This window comes from Oncorhynchus nerka, linkage group LG13 (genome assembly GCF_034236695.1).
Source record: "Oncorhynchus nerka isolate Pitt River linkage group LG13, Oner_Uvic_2.0, whole genome shotgun sequence".
NCBI lineage: Eukaryota > Metazoa > Chordata > Actinopteri > Salmoniformes > Salmonidae > Oncorhynchus > Oncorhynchus nerka.
The window spans coordinates 3249512-3264829 of record NC_088408.1 but is presented as its reverse complement, the minus strand read 5'-3'; the positions used below and the strand labels follow the sequence as shown (position 1 = coordinate 3264829).

At 51.8% G+C, this 15318-nt stretch overlaps 1 protein-coding gene across 1 annotated transcript in view; it reads left to right on the top strand.

Annotated features, from left to right (window-relative positions):
• The window catches only part of nbas (NBAS subunit of NRZ tethering complex), a 337178-nt gene that overhangs the window by 207578 nt on the left and 114282 nt on the right, over positions 1-15318 (top strand). The window contains 2 exon segments of the mRNA XM_065026122.1: positions 264-398; positions 12268-12380. Of these exon segments, the coding sequence (XP_064882194.1) occupies positions 264-398; positions 12268-12380 (248 nt within the window).

Below are 15318 nucleotides of genomic sequence, written 5' to 3'. Positions count from 1 at the left end.
CAAATGGTTAAAGTACAAAAGGGAAAATAAATAAGCATAAATATGGGTTGTATTTACAATGGTGTTTGTTCTTCACTGGTTGCCCTTTTCTTGTGGCAACAGGTCACACATCTTGCTGCTGTGATGGTACATTGTGGTATTTCACCCAGTAGATATGGGAGTTTATCAAGATTGGATTTGTTTGTGGGTCTGTGTAATCTGAGGGAAATATTTGTCTCTAATATTTGTCTCCTCCTCCCTACCCCTCTCCTCCTCCTCCTCAGTCTCTCTACCAAGGACATCGAGGGTCGTGTGGACACCTTGGCTCTATTTGACTCTCTGAAGTCAGAACCTGAGTCTTTCCACAGGCACATGTCTAAATATGTGTTGACCTCTGTGGAAGGGACAGACCTGCCCAGGTACAAACACACACACCTGCCCAGGTACAAACACACAGACCTGCCCAGGTACAAACACTCAGACCTGCCCAGGTACAAACACACAGACCTGCCCAGGTACAAACACTCACACCTGCCCAGGTACAAACACACAGACCTGCCCAGGTACAAACACACAGACCTGCCCAGGTACAAACACTCAGACCTGCCCAGGTACAAACACTCAGACCTGCCCAGGTACAAACACTCAGACCTGCCCAGGTACAAACACACAGACCTGCCCAGGTACAAACACACAAATCAAATCAAATCAAATTTATTTATATAGCCCAGGTACAAACACTGTACACACCTGCCCCAGGTACAAACAATGCAGGTGTAAAAGCACGGACCTGCCCAGGTACAAACACTCAGACTTGCCCAGGTACAAACACTCAGACCTGCCCAGGTACAAACACACACACCTGCCCAGGTACAAACACTCAGACTTGCCCAGGTACAAACACTCACACCTGCCCAGGTACAAACACACACACCTGCCCAGGTACAAACACACAGACCTGCCCAGGTACAAACACTCACACCTGCCCAGGTACAAACACTCACACCTGCCCAGGTACAAACACTCAGACCTGCCCAGGTACAAACACTCAGACCTGCCCAGGTACAAACACTCAGACCTGCCCAGGTACAAACACTCAGACCTGCCCAGGTACAAACACTCAGACCTGCCCAGGTACAAACACACAGACCTGCCCAGGTACAAACACTCAGACCTGCCCAGGTACAAACACTCAGACCTGCCCAGGTACAAACACACAGACCTGCCCAGGTACAAACAGACAGGTACAAACACTCAGACCTGCCCAGGTACAAACACACAGACCTGCCCAGGTACAAACACACAGACCTGCCCAGGTACAAACACACAGACCTGCCCAGGTACAAACACTCAGACCTGCCCAGGTACAAACACTCATTCTTCCTGCCCAGGTACAAACACTCACACCTCCCAGGACAAACCTCAGACCTGCCCAGGTTTCACAAACACTCATCACCTTGAGGTACAAACACTCAGACCTGCCCAGGTTGAAATGACACTAGACCTGACAGGGATACAAACACTGACCTGTGGTACAAAACTGAGCTAGTACCTGTCCCAGGTACAAACACGGTCAGACCTGCCCAGGTACAAACACCTGCCCAGGTACAAACACTCAGACCTGCCCAGGTACAAACACACAGACCTGCCCAGGTAAACCATGTTTATGTCTCTTGACCTGCCCAGGATGTTACACCTGAGCCAGTGCAAACACTCACACCTGCCCAGACAATGACTGCCCAGGTCTGTGGACACTCAGACCTGCCCAGGTTTAATTGACTGGAAGTCTACACTCAGACCTGCCCAGGTACAAACACTGGAAGACCTGCCCAGCAAACACATGACCTTGCCTGGACAAACACTGCAGACCTGCTAGGTTTAAACTGGACAGACCTGCCCAGGTACAAACACTAATTGACTGGACCTCTATGGTATCACTAGACCTGCTATGTTTAAAACACTCACACCTGCCCAGGTACAAATGCTATGACCTGCCCAGGTACAAACACTCAGACCTGCTTGCCTATGTTTAAACACTGACCTGGGTATCTGCTAGCATGACCTAGGTTTAATTGACTGGAGACCTGCCCAGGTACAAACACTGACCTGCCCAGGTACAAACACTCAGACCTGCCCAGGTACAAACACTCAGACCTGCCCAGGTACAAACACTCAGACCTGCCCAGGTACAAACACTCAGACCTGCCCAGGTACAAACACTCACACCTGCCCAGGTACAAACACTCCTTCATTCTTCACTGTCTATCACAGTGGTTCTTAATCCTCTCCTCCGGGACCCGCCCATATTTCACAATTTTCCTACATCATCAGATTGAGGTGAGAATCGTATGTGTATCCAGGGATTGAAATGAAGCTAATTCTTGACATTAGGGATAGCAGTGGCCTGTGGCTAGTTCTTCTCAAACTGAGCTAGTATAAAATGTCCCCGTCTAGCACCATGACGGTCTACAAGTCCAGCTGGCCAGTGTCCTTAAAGGCATACTTCCTGATTTTGGCAATGAGGCCCTTTTGTCTCAGTCCCCAGAGCCCGATGAACATGGTGAATACCATGTTTATGTCTCTTTGTCCCGTAATGGAGGATGTTACATGAGCCAGTGCTAACTAGCGTTAGAGCAATGACTGGAAGTCTGTTCTATCTGCTAGCATGCTATGTTTAATTGACTGGAAGTCTATGGGTATCTGCTAGCATGCTATGTTTAATTGACTGGAAGTCTATGGGTATCTGCTAGCATGCTATGTTTAATTGACTGGAAGTCTATGGGTATCTGCTAGCATGCTATGTTTAATTGACTGGAAGTCTTATGGGTATCTGCTAGCATGCTATGTTTAATTGACTGGATCTATGGGTATCTGCTAGCATGCTATGTTTAATTGACTGGATTGGGTCCTCTGGATGCTATGTTTAATCTGACTGAAGTCTATGGGTATCTGCTAGCATGCTATGTTTAATTGACTGACTGGGACGTCTATGGGTATCTGCTAGCATGCTATGTTTAATTGACTGGAAGTCTATGGGTATCTGCTTGCATGCTATGTTTAATTGACTGATTCGTCTATGGGTCCTCTGCTAGCATGCTATGTTTAATTGACTGGAAGTCTATGGGTATCTGCTAGCATGCTATGTCTATTTGACTGGAAGTCTATGGGTATCTGCTAGCATGCTATGATTGTATCCCCATAGACATCCAGTCATTGTGTTAATGCTAGTTAGCTATTTCCTTCAAACTGCACTCAGATACATCAAAATGGTATCCCTGAGTTTTCCTCATTCCCCCTTAGCCAAAATCCCTGATTCCCCCTTTTCCCTGTCCCCTTCTCCTCTCCTGATCCCTTCTCCTCTCCTGATCCTCTTCTCCTCTCCCTGATCCCCCTTCTCCTCTCCCTGATCCCCTTCTCCTCTCCCTGATCCTCTTCTCCTCTCCCTGATTCCCCCTTCTCCTCTCCCTGATTCCCCTTCTCCTCTCCTGATTCCCCCTTCTCCTCTCCCTGATCCTCTTCTCCTCTCCCTGATCCTCTTCTCCTCTCCCTGATCCGCTTCTCCTCTCCCTGATCCCCTTCTCCTCTCCCTGATTCCCCCTTCGCCTCTCCCTGATTCCCCCTTCGCCTCTCCCTGATTCCCCCTTCTCCTCTCCCTGATTCCCCCTTCTCCTCTCCCTGATTCCCCTTCTCCTCTCCCTGATCCCTTCTCCTCTCCTGATCCTCTTCTCCTCTCCCTGATTCCCTCTTCTCCTCTCCTGATTTTCTCCTCTCCCTGATTCCTCTTCTCCTCTCCCTGATCCTCTTCTCCTCTCCCTGATTCCCCCTTCTCCTCTCCTGATCCATCTTCTCCTCTCCCTGATCCCCTTCTCCTCTCCTGATTCCCCTTCTCCTCTCCCTGATTCCCCCTTCTCCTCTCCCTGATTCCCCTTCTCCTCTCCTGATTCCCCTTCTCCTCTCCCTGATTCCTCTTCTCCTCTCCCTGATTCCCTCTTCTCCTCTCCCTGATTCCTCTTCTCCTCTCCCTGATTCCTCTTCTCCTCTCCTGATTCCCCTTCTCCTCTCCCTGATTCCCCTTCTCCTCTCCTGATTCCCTCTTCTCCTCTCCCTGATTCCCTCTTCTCCTCTCCTGATTCCCTCTTCTCCTCTCCCTGATTCCCTCTTCTCCTCTCCCCCTGATTCCCTTCTCCTCTCCCTGATCCCCTTCTCCTCTCCCTGATTCCCCTTCTCCTCTCCCTGATTCCCCCTTCTCCTCTCCCTGATTCCCCCTTCTCCTCTCCCTGATTCCCCTTCTCCTCTCGCTGATTCCATCCTCTCTGATTCCCCTTCTCCTCTCCCTGATTCCCCCTTCTCCTCTCCTGATTCCCCCTTCTCCTCTCCCTGATTCCCCCTTCTCCTCTCCTGATTCCCCCTTCTCCTCTCCCTGATTCCCCCTTCTCCTCTCCCTGATTCCCCTTCTCCTCTCCCTGATTCCCTTCTCCTCTCCCTGATTCCCCCTTCTCCTCTCCCTGATTCCCCCTTCTCCTCTCCTGATTCCCCCTTCTCCTCTCCCTGATTCCCTCTTCTCCTCTCCCTGATTCCTCTTCTCCTCTCCCTGATTCCATCTTCTCCTCTCCTGATCCTCTTCTCCTCTCCCTGATCCTCTTCTCCTCTCCCTGATCCCCTTCTCCTCTCCCTGATTCCCCCTTCTCCTCTCCCTGATCCCCTTCTCCTCTCCCTGATCCTCTTCTCCTCTCCCCGATTCCCCTTCTCCTCTCCTGATTCCCTTCTCCTGATTCCCCCTTCTCCTCTCCCTGATTCCCTCTTCTCCTCTCCCTGATTCCATCTTCTCCTCTCCCTGATTCCATCTTCTCCTCTCCCTGATTCCCCTTCTCCTCTCCCTGATCCCCTTCTCCTCTCCCTGATCCCTCTCCCTGATTCCCTTCTCCTCTCCCTGATTCCCTTCCCTCTCCCTGATTCCTCTTCTCCTCTCCTGATTCCCCCTCTCCCTGATTCCCTTCCCTCTCCCTGATTCCCCCTTCTCCTCTCCCTGATTCCCCTTCTCCTCTCCCTGATTCCATCTTCTCCTCTCCCTGATTCCATCTTCTCCTCTCCCTGATTCCCCTTCTCCTCTCCCTGATTCCCCCTTCTCCTCTCCCTGATTCCCCCTCTCCCTGATTCCCTCTCTCTCTCCCTGATTCCATCTTCTCCTCTCCCTGATTCCATCTTCTCCTCTCCCTGATTCCCCCTTCTCCTCTCCCTGATTCCCCTTCTCCTCTCCCTGATTCCCCTTCTCCTCTCCCTGATTCCCCCTTCTCCTCTCCCTGATTCCCCTTCTCCTCTCCCCTGATTCCCCTTCTCCTCTCCCTGATTCCCCCTTCTCCTCTCCCTGATTCCCCCTTCTCCTCTCCCTGATTCCCCCTTCTCCTCTCCCTGATTCCCCTTCTCCTCTCCTGATTCCCTCTTCTCCTCTCCCTGATTCCCTCTTCTCCTCTCCCTGATTCCCTTCTTCTCTCTCCCTGATTCCCCTTCTCCCTCCCTGATCCCCTCCCTCTCCCTCCCCCTCCCCTGATTCCCTCTTCTCCTCTCCCTGATTCCCTTCTCCTCTCCCTGATTCCCCTTCTCCTCTCCTGATTCCCCCTTCTCCTCTCCTGATTCCCCCTTCTCCTCTCCCTGATTCCCCCTTCCCTCCCCCTCGCTGATTCCCCCTTCTCCTCTCCCTGATTCCCCTTCTCCTCTCCCTGATTCCCCCTTCTCCTCTCCCTGATTCCCCCTTCTCCTCTCCCTGATTCCCACTTCTCCTCTCCCCTGATTCCATCTTCTCCTCTCCCTGATTCCCCCTTCTCCTCTCCCTGATTCCCCCTTCTTCTCCTCTCCCCTGATTCCCCTTCTCCTCTCCCTGATTCCCCTTCTCTCTCCCTGATTCCCTCTTCTCCTCTCCCTGATTCCCTCTTCTCCTCTCCCTGATCCTCTTCTCCTCTCCCTGATTCCCCCTTCTCCTCTCCCTGATTCCCCCTTCTCCTCTCCCTGATTCCCCTTCTCCTCTCCCTGATTCCATCTTCTCCTCTCCCTGATCCCCCTTCTCCTCTCCCTGATTCCCCCTTCTCCTCTCCCTGATTCCCCCTTCTCCTCTCCCTGATTCCCCCTTCTCCTCTCCCTGATTCCCCCTTCTCCTCTCCCTGATTCCCTCTTCTCCTCTCCCTGATTCCATCTTCTCCCCCTGATTCCCCTTCTCCTCTCCCTGATTCCCCTTCTCCTCTCCCTGATTCCCCTCTTCTCCTCTCCCTGATTCCCTCTTCTCCTCTCCCTGATTCCATCTTCTCCTCTCCCTGATTCCCTCTTCTCCTCTCCCTGATTCCCTTCTTCTCCCTGATCCCCTTCTCCTCTCCCTGATTCCCCCTCTTCTCCTCTCCCTGATTCCCCTTCTTCTCCTGATTCCCCTCCCCTGATTCCATCTTCCCTCCCTTCTCTCCCTGATTCCCCTCTTCTCCTCTCCCTGATTCCATCTTCTCCTCTCTCTGATTCCCCCTTCGATCTCCCTGATTCCCCTTCTCCTCTCCCTGATTCCCTCTTCTCCTCTCCTGATTCCCCCTTCTCCTCTCCCTGATTCCCTCTTCTCCTCCCTGATTCCCCTTCTCCTCTCCCTGATTCCCCCTTCTCTCCCTGATTCCCTCTTGTCCTCTCCCTGATTCCCTCTTCCCCTCTCCCTGATTCCATCTTCTCCCTGATTCCATCTTCTCCTCCTCCCCTGATTCCATCTTCTCCTCTCCCTGATTCCCTCTTCTCCTCTCCCTGATTCCCCCTTCTTCTCCCTGATTCCCCCTTCCTCTCCTGATTCCCCCTCTCCTCTCCTGATTCCCCCTTCTCCTCTCGCTGATTCTTCTCCTCCTCTCCTGATTCCCCCTCTCTCCTGATTCCCTCTTCTCCTCTCCCTGATTCCCTCTTCTCTTCTCCCTGATTCCCTCTTCTCCTCTCCCTGATTCCCTCTTCTCCTCTCCTGATTCCCCTTCTCCTCTCCTGATTCCCCCTTCTCTCCCTGATTCCATCTTCTCCTCTCCCTGATTCCCCCTAATTCTCCCTCTCCCTGATTCCATCTTCTCCCTCCCTGATTCCCCTTCTCCTCTCCCTGATTCCCTCTTCTCTTCTCCCTGATTCCCTCTTCTCCTTCTCCCTGATTCCATCTTCTCCTCTCCCTGATTCCATCCCTCCCTCTCCCTGATTCTCCTTCTCTCCCTGATTCCCCTCCCTCTCCCTGATTCCATCCTTCTCCTCTCCCTGATTCCATCTTCTCCTCTCCCTGATTCCCCTTCTCCTCCCTGATTCTCCTCCCCTGATTCTCCTCTCCCTGATTCCCCCTTCCTCTCCCTGATTCTTCCCTGATTCCCTCCCTCTCCCTGATTCCATCTTCTCCTCTCCCTGATTCCATCTTCTCCTCTCCCTGATTCCCCTTCTCCCTCTGATTCCCTTCTCCTCCCCTGATTCTCCTCTCCCTGATCCCTCTCCCCTGATTCCATCCCTTCTCCTCTCCCTGATTCCCCTTCTCCTCTCCCTGATTCCCTCCTTCTCCTCTCCCTGATTCCCTCTTCCCTCTCCCTGATTCTCCTCCTCCCTGATCCCTTCCCTGATTCTCCTTCCCTCTCCCTGATTCCATCTTCTCCTCTCCCTGATTCCATCTTCTCCTCTGATTGTTCTCCTCTCCCTGATTCTCTCCCTCTCCCTGATTCCCTCTTCCCCTCTCCCTGATTCCATCTTCTCCTCTCCCTGATTCCATCTTCTCCTCTCCCTGATTCCCCCTTCTCCTCTCCCTGATTCCCCCTTCTCCTCTCCCTGATTCCCCCTTCTCCTCTCCCTGATTCCCCTTCTCCTCCCCTGATTCCCCCTTCTCCTCTCCCTGATTCCCCTTCTCCTCTCCCTGATTCCCCCTTCTCCTCTCCCTGATTCCCCCTTCTCCTCTCCCTGATTCCATCTTTTCCCTGATTCCATCTTCTCCTCTCCCTGATTCCATCTTCTCCTCTCCCTGATTCCATCTTCTCCTCTCCCTGATTCTTCTCCTCTCCCTGATTCCATCTTGTCCCTCTCCCTCTCCCTGATTCCATCTTCTCCTCTCCCCTGATTCCATCTTCTCCTCCTCTCCCTGATTCCATCTTCTCCTCTCTCCCTAATTCCATCTTCTCCTCTCCCTGATTCCATCTTCTCCTCTCCCGCTGATTCCATCTTGTCCTCTCCCTGATTCCATCTTGTCCTCTCCCTGATTCCATCTTGTCCTCTCCCTGATTCCATCTTGTCCTCTCCCTGATTCCATCTTGTCCTCTCCCTGATTCCATCTTGTCCTCTCCCTGATTCCATCTTCTCCTCTCCCTGATTCCATCTTCTCCTCCTCTCCCTGATTCCATCTTCTCCTCCTCTCCCTGATTCCATCTTCTCCTCCTCTCCCTGATTCCATCTTCTCCTCTCCTGATTCCATCTTGTCCTCTCCTGATTCCATCTTCTCCTCCTCTCCCTGATTCTCATCTTCTCCTCCTCTCCCTGATTCCATCTTCTCCTCCTCTCCCTGATTCCATCTTCTCCTCCTCTCCCTGATTCCATCTTCTCCTCCCCCTGATTCCCTCTTTTCTTCTCCCTGATTCCCTCTTTTCCTCTCCATGATTCCTTCTTTTCCTCTCCCTGATTCCATCTTCTCCCTAATTCCATCTTCTCCCTGATTCCATCTTCTCCCTGATTCCATCTTCTCCCTGATTCCATCTTCTCCCTGATTCCATCTTCTCCCTGATTCCATCTTCTCCCTGATTCCATCTTCTCCTGATTCCATCTTCTCTCTCCCTGATTCCATCTTCTCCTCTCCCTGATTCCATCTTCTCCTCTCCCTGATTCTCCTCTCCCCCTGATTCTCCTCTCCCTGATTCTCCTCTCCTCTCCCTGATTCTCCTCTCCCTGATTCTCCTCTCCCTGATTCTCCTCTCCCCTCCCTGATTCTCCTCTCCCCTCCCTGATTCCCCTCCTGTCCCTGATTCTCCCCTCCTGTCCCTGATTCTCCTCTCCCCTCCCTGATTCTCTCCCTGATTCTCCTCTCCCTCCCTGATTCTCCTCTACTCCCCTGATTCTCCTCTTCCTCCCTGATTCTCCTCTCCCTGATTCTCCTCTCCCTGATTCTCCTCTCCCCTGATTCTCCTCTCCCTGATTCTCCTCTCCCTCCCTGATTCTCCTCTCCCTCCCTGATTCTCCTCTCCCTCCCTGATTCTCCTCTCCCCTGATTCTCCTCTTCCCTCCCTGATTCTCCTCTCCCTGATTCTCCTCTCCCTGATTCTCCTCTCCCTGATTCTCCTCTCCCCTCCCCTCCCCTCCTGATTCTCCTCTCCCTTCCCTGATTCTCCTCTCCCCTCCCTGATTCTCCTCTCCCCTCCCTGATTCTCCTCTCCCCTCCCTGATTCTCCTCTCCTCTCCCTGATTCTCCTCTCCCCTCCCTGATTCTCCTCTCCCTGATCTCCTCTCTCTCCCTGATTCTCCTCTCCTCTCCCTGATTCTCCTCCTCCTCTCCCTGATTCTCCTCTCCCTGATTCTCCTCTCCCTCCCTGATTCTCCTCTCCCCTCCCTGATTCTCCTCCCCTCCCCCTGATTCTCCTCTCCTCTCCTGATTCTCCTCTCCCTGATTCTCCTCTCCCTCCCTGATTCTCCTCTCCCCCTGATTCTCCTCTCCTCTCCTGATTCTCCTCTCCCTCCCCTGACTCTCCCTCCTCTCCCTGATTCTCCTCTCCCTCCCTGATTCTCCTCCTCTCCCTGATTCTCCTCTCCCTCCCTGATTCTCCTCTCCCTCTCCCTGATTCTCCTCTCCTCCCTGATTCTCCTCTCCTCTGATTCTCCTCTCCCTCCCTGATTCTCCTCTCCCTGATTCTCCTCTCCTCTCCCTGATTCTCCTCTCCCTGACTCTCCCCTCCTCCTCTGATTCTCCTCTCCCTGATTCTCCTCTCCCTCCCTCCCTGATTCTCCTCTCCCTCCCTGATTCTCCTCTCCCCTCCCTGATTCTCCTCCTCCCTGATTCTCCCTGATTCTCCTCTCCCCTCCCTGACTCTCCCCTCCTCTCCCTGATTCTCCTCTCCCTGATTCTCCTCTCCCTCCCTGATTCTCCTCTCCCTCCCTGATTCTCCTCTCCCCCTGATTCTCCTCTCCCTCCCTGATTCTCCCTCCTCTCCCTGATTCTCCTCTCCCTCCCTGATTCTCCTCTCCCTCCCTGATTCTCCTCTCCTCCCTGATTCTCCTCTCCCCTCCCTGATTCTCCTCTCCTCCCTGATTCTCCTCTCTCTCCTGATTCTCCTCTCCCCTCCTGACTCTCCCTCCCTCCCTGATTCTCCTCTTCCCTCCCTGATTCTCCTCTCCCTGATTCTCCTCTCCCTGATTCTCCTCTCCCTGATTCTCCTCTCCCTGATTCTCCTCTCCTGATCTCCTCTTCTGATCTCCCCTCCCTGATTCTCCTCTCCCTCCCTGATTCTCCTCTCCCCTCCCTGATTCTCTCCCTCCTCTCCCTGATTCTCCTCTCCTCTCCCTGATTCTCCTCTCCTCTCCTGATTCTCCCTCCCTGATTCTCCTCTCCCTCCCTGATTCTCCTCTCCTCTCCTGATTCTCCTCTCCCTGATTCTCCTCCTCCCCTGATTCTCCTCTCCCCTCCCCTGATTCTCCTCTCCTCTCCCTGATTCTCCTCCCTCTCCTGATTCTCCTCTCCCTCCCTGACTTCTCCTCTCCTGATTCTCCTCTCCCTGATTCTCCTCTCCTCTCCCTGATTCTCCTCTCCCTGATTCTCCTCTCCCTGATTCTCCTCTCCTCCCTGATTCTCCTCTCCCTGATTCTCCTCTCCCTGATTCTCCTCTCCCTGATTCTCCTCTCCCTCCCTGATTCTCCTCTCCTCTCCCTGATTCTCCTCTCCCTGATTCTCCTCTCCTGATTCTCCTCTCCCTGATTCTCCTCTCCCTGATTCTCCTCTCTGATTCTCCTCTCCCCTGATTCTCCTCTCCCCCTGATTCTCCTCTCCCTGATTCTCCTCTCCCTGATTCTCCTCCTCCCCTGATTCTCCTCTCTCCCTGATTCTCCTCTCCCTGATTCTCCTCTCCCTGATTCTCCCTCCCTGATTCTCCTCTCCTGATTCTCCTCTCCTGATTCTCCTCTCCTGATTCTCCTCTCCTGATTCTCCTCTCCCCTGATTCTCCTCTCCCTGATTCTCCTCTCCTCTCCTCTCCCCTGATTCTCCTCTCCCCTGATTCTCCTCTCCTCCCCTGATTCTCCTCCCTGATTCTCTCTCCCTGATTCTCCTCTCCCTGATTCTCCTCTCTCTGATTCTCCTCTCCCTGATTCTCCTCTCCTCTCCCTGATTCTCCCCTCCTCTCCCTGATTCTCCTCTCTCTGATTCTCCTCTCCCTGATTCTCCCCTCCTCTCCCTGATTCTCCTCTCTCTGATTCTCCTCTCCTGATTCTCCCCTCTGATTCTCCTCTCCCTGATTCTCCCCTCCTCTCCTGATTCTCCTCTCTCTGATTCTCCTCTCCCTGATTCTCCCTCCTGATTCTCCTCCCTGATTCTCCTCTCCTCTCCTGATTCTCCTCCCCCTGATTCTCCTCTCCCTGATTCTCCTCTCCCTGATTCTCCTCTCCCTGATTCTCCTCTCCCTGATTCTCCTCTCCCTCTGACTCCCTCCTCTCTCTGATTCTCCTCTCTCTGATTCTCCTCTCCCTGATTCTCCTCTCCCTCCCTGATTCTCCTCTCCCTGATTCTCCTCTCTGATTCTCTCCCTGATTCTCCTCTCCCTGATTCTCCCTCCTCTCCCTGATTCTCCTCTCCCTGATTCTCCTCTCCTGATTCTCCCTCCCTGATTCTCCTCTCCTGATTCTCCTCTCCCTGATTCTCCTCCTCTGATTCTCCTCCTCTGATTCTCCTCTCCCTGATTCTCCTCTCCCTGATTCTCCTCTCCCTGATTCTCCTCTCCCTGATTCTCCTCTCCCTGATTCTCCTCTCCCTCCCTGATTCTCCTCTCCCTGACTCTCCTCCCCCTGATTCTCCTCTCCCCTCCCTGATTCTCCTCTCCTGATTCTCCTCTCCTGATTCTCCCTCCTGATTCTCCTCCCTGATTCTCCTCTCCCTCCCTGATTCTCCTCTCCCTGATTCTCCTCTCCTGATTCTCCTCTCCCTGATTCTCCCTCTCCTCTCCCTGATTCTCCCTCCCTGACTCTCCTCTCCCCTCCCTGATTCTCCTCTCCCTCCCTGATTCTCCCCTCCCTCCCTGATTCTCCCCTCCCTGACTCTCCTCTCCCTGATTCTCCTCTCCTTTCTAGGCTGTTGTATTACTATACCCTGTTGGAGGAGTGTTGTGGATCGTACTGCTCTTCTGTCATCACCCCTGACACTCACATCAAACTGCTCAAGAAGCTCCGCTCCGTCACTACCGGTAAGGAAACAACCAGGGACATCACTGTTTTAGACCAGGGCTCAATGACACCCTATTCCCTATGCAGGGCACTACTTTAGTCCAGGGCTCAATGACACCCTATTCCCTATGACACCTTTAGACCAGGGCTCTATTCCCTATGCAGGGCCAGGGCTCTACTATTCCCTAGACCAGGGGCTCTATGACACCCTATTCCCTATGCAGGGCACTACTTTAGACCAGGGCTCTATGACACCCTATGCATTCCTCTATATTCCCTATGCAGGGCACTACTTTAGACCAGGGCTCTATGACACCCTATTCCCTATGCAGGGCACTACTTTAGTCCAGGGCTCAATGACACCCTATTCCCTATGCAGGGCACTACTTTAGACCAGGGCTCTATGACACCCTATTCCCTATGCAGGGCACTACTTTAGAGCAGGGCTCCATGACACCCTATTCCCTATGTAGGGCACTACTTTAGTCCAGGGCTCTATGATGTGTGCGTGGTGCGTGTGTGTGTGTGTGTGTGTGTGTGTGTGTGTGTGTGTGTGTGTGTCCCGCCCGTGTGTTCTGAACTCGACAGGAAGTTGTCAACAGTATTTGCACGCATCACTTCCTCCCCTCCTGTCCCTCGTAACACCAGCCCTTCTACCACACACACCAGTGGAGGCTGGTGACCTGAACAACACCACACCTGCAGCTATGGCAGTGTGGCAAACGACGACATTAACGAACTTGATAAAAAGCAACATTGTGTTGCTCCGTTTGTATATTTATCAAAAGGCCTTTGATTCAGTTGACCATGAATTGTTGCTAGCTTGACTCAGAAACATTGGTCTCAGTAAAGGGGCAGTAAATTGGTTTAGGAACTAATCTTTCTGACAGAACACAATGTGTTATATACTGACCATCACAAGTCTGGCTTTCTAGAGATTAATAAAGGTGTCCCTCAGGGTTCCATTTTAGCTCCTGTGTTGTTCTCAATTTTTGTATTAATGATTTGGGAACTGGGATGCAACCAGCAAAGTTACATCTATATACAGATGACACAGTCATCTCTTTATGTAATTCCTTCTCTGGTTCAGGCTGTTGAAGGGCTCCACACTGCTTTTCAGTCACTTGCAGGCCTCCCTTTATGGTCTCAAACTGGTCTTGAATGTACAAACAAACTAAGTTCATGACAGTTAGAACTCTGCCAGAGAAGGTTAGCATTGTCACATCTGGTGGCTTGTCCATTGAAAAAGTGTCATCCTACACATACCTCGGTATCTGGTTGGATGACATGTTGTCCTTTAAAGTTCATGTGGATAATGTTGTGACAAAGCTTACATTGAAATTGGGTTTTTATTTTCGTAATAAGGCTTGCTTCCCGCTTATGGCTAGAAAGAAGCGAGGCCACTTTTCTCTCTGTAATTGATTATGGTTGTTGTATATGCATGTAGCCTCCTCTGTCTAAGAGAGACTGGACTCTGTTTATCATGTAGCCTCCTCTGTCTAAGAGAGACTGGACTCTGTTTATCATGCAGCCTCCTCTGTCTAAGAGAGACTGGACTCTGTTTATCATGCAGCCTCCTCTGTCTGACAGAGACTGGACTCTGTTTATCATGCAGCCTCCTCTGTCTAACAGAGACTGGACTCTGTTTATCATGCAGCCTCCTCTGTTTATCATGCAGCCTCCTCTGTCTAACAGAGACTGGACTGTTTATCATGTAGCCTCCTCTGTCTAACAGAGACTGGACTGTTTATCATGCAGCCTCCTCTGTTTATCATGCAGCCTCCTCTGTCTGACAGAGACTGGACTCTGTTTATCATGCAGCCTCCTCTGTTTATCATGCAGCCTCCTCTGTCTAACAGAGACTGGACTCTGTTTATCATGCAGCCTCCTCTGTCTTACAGAGACTGGACTCTGAGACTGGACTGTTTATCATGTAGCCTCCTTACAGAGACTCTGTCTCTGTCTAACAGAGAGCTGTTCATCATGCAGCCTCCTCTGTTTATCATGCAGCCTCCTCTGTTTATCATGCAGCCTCCTCTGTCTAACAGAGACTGGACTCTGTTTATCATGTAGCCTCCTCTGTCTAACAGAGACTGGACTCTGTTTATCATGCAGCCTCCTCTGTCTAACAGAGACTGGACTCTGTTTATCATGCAGCCTCCTCTGTCTAACAGAGACTGGACTGTTTATCATGCAGCCTCCTCTGTCTAACAGAGACTGGACTCTGTTTATCATACAGCCTCCTCTGTCTAAGAGAGACTGGACTCTGTTTATCATGCAGCCTCCTCTGTCTTACAGAGACTGGACTCTGTTTATCAACGTCAACAGTGAAGAGAGACTCCATGGGTCTAACAGAGACTGGACTTTATCATGCAGCCTTCTGTTTAGGCAGAGACTGTTCCTTTGTTCAGTGTCTGTGTTCTTTGTCTGCCCATCTTTTATTTTTGTCTTGGCTCTGTTTATCTGAGATATGGCTTTTTCTTTCCTCTGCAACTCTGTTTATCTAGACAGGACTGGATCTGTCCATGAGTCTCCTCTTCACTGTCTGATCGTTGAGACTGGACAGAGGAACTCTGCCTAGAAGACCAGCATCCCAGAGTCACCTCTTCACTGTTGACGTTGAGACTGGACAGAGGAACTCTGCCTAGAAGGCCGGCATCCCGGTTTAGTCGCCTCTTCACTGTTGACGTTGAGACTGGTGTTTTGTGGGTACTATTTAATGAAGCTGCCAGTTGAGGACTTGTGAGGTGTCTGATTATCAAACTAGACACTCTAATATGGACTCTGTTTATCATGTCCTCTTGCTGGACTGTTGTCATGTAGCACCGGTCTAACAGGCCTCCATGCAGCCTCCTCTTTTATCTATTCTGGTTAGAGACTGGACTCTGTTTGCAGCCTGTTCTGTTTATCAGAAGGACTCTGTAGTACACAGCGTTGTTTACCAGATCTTCAGTTTCT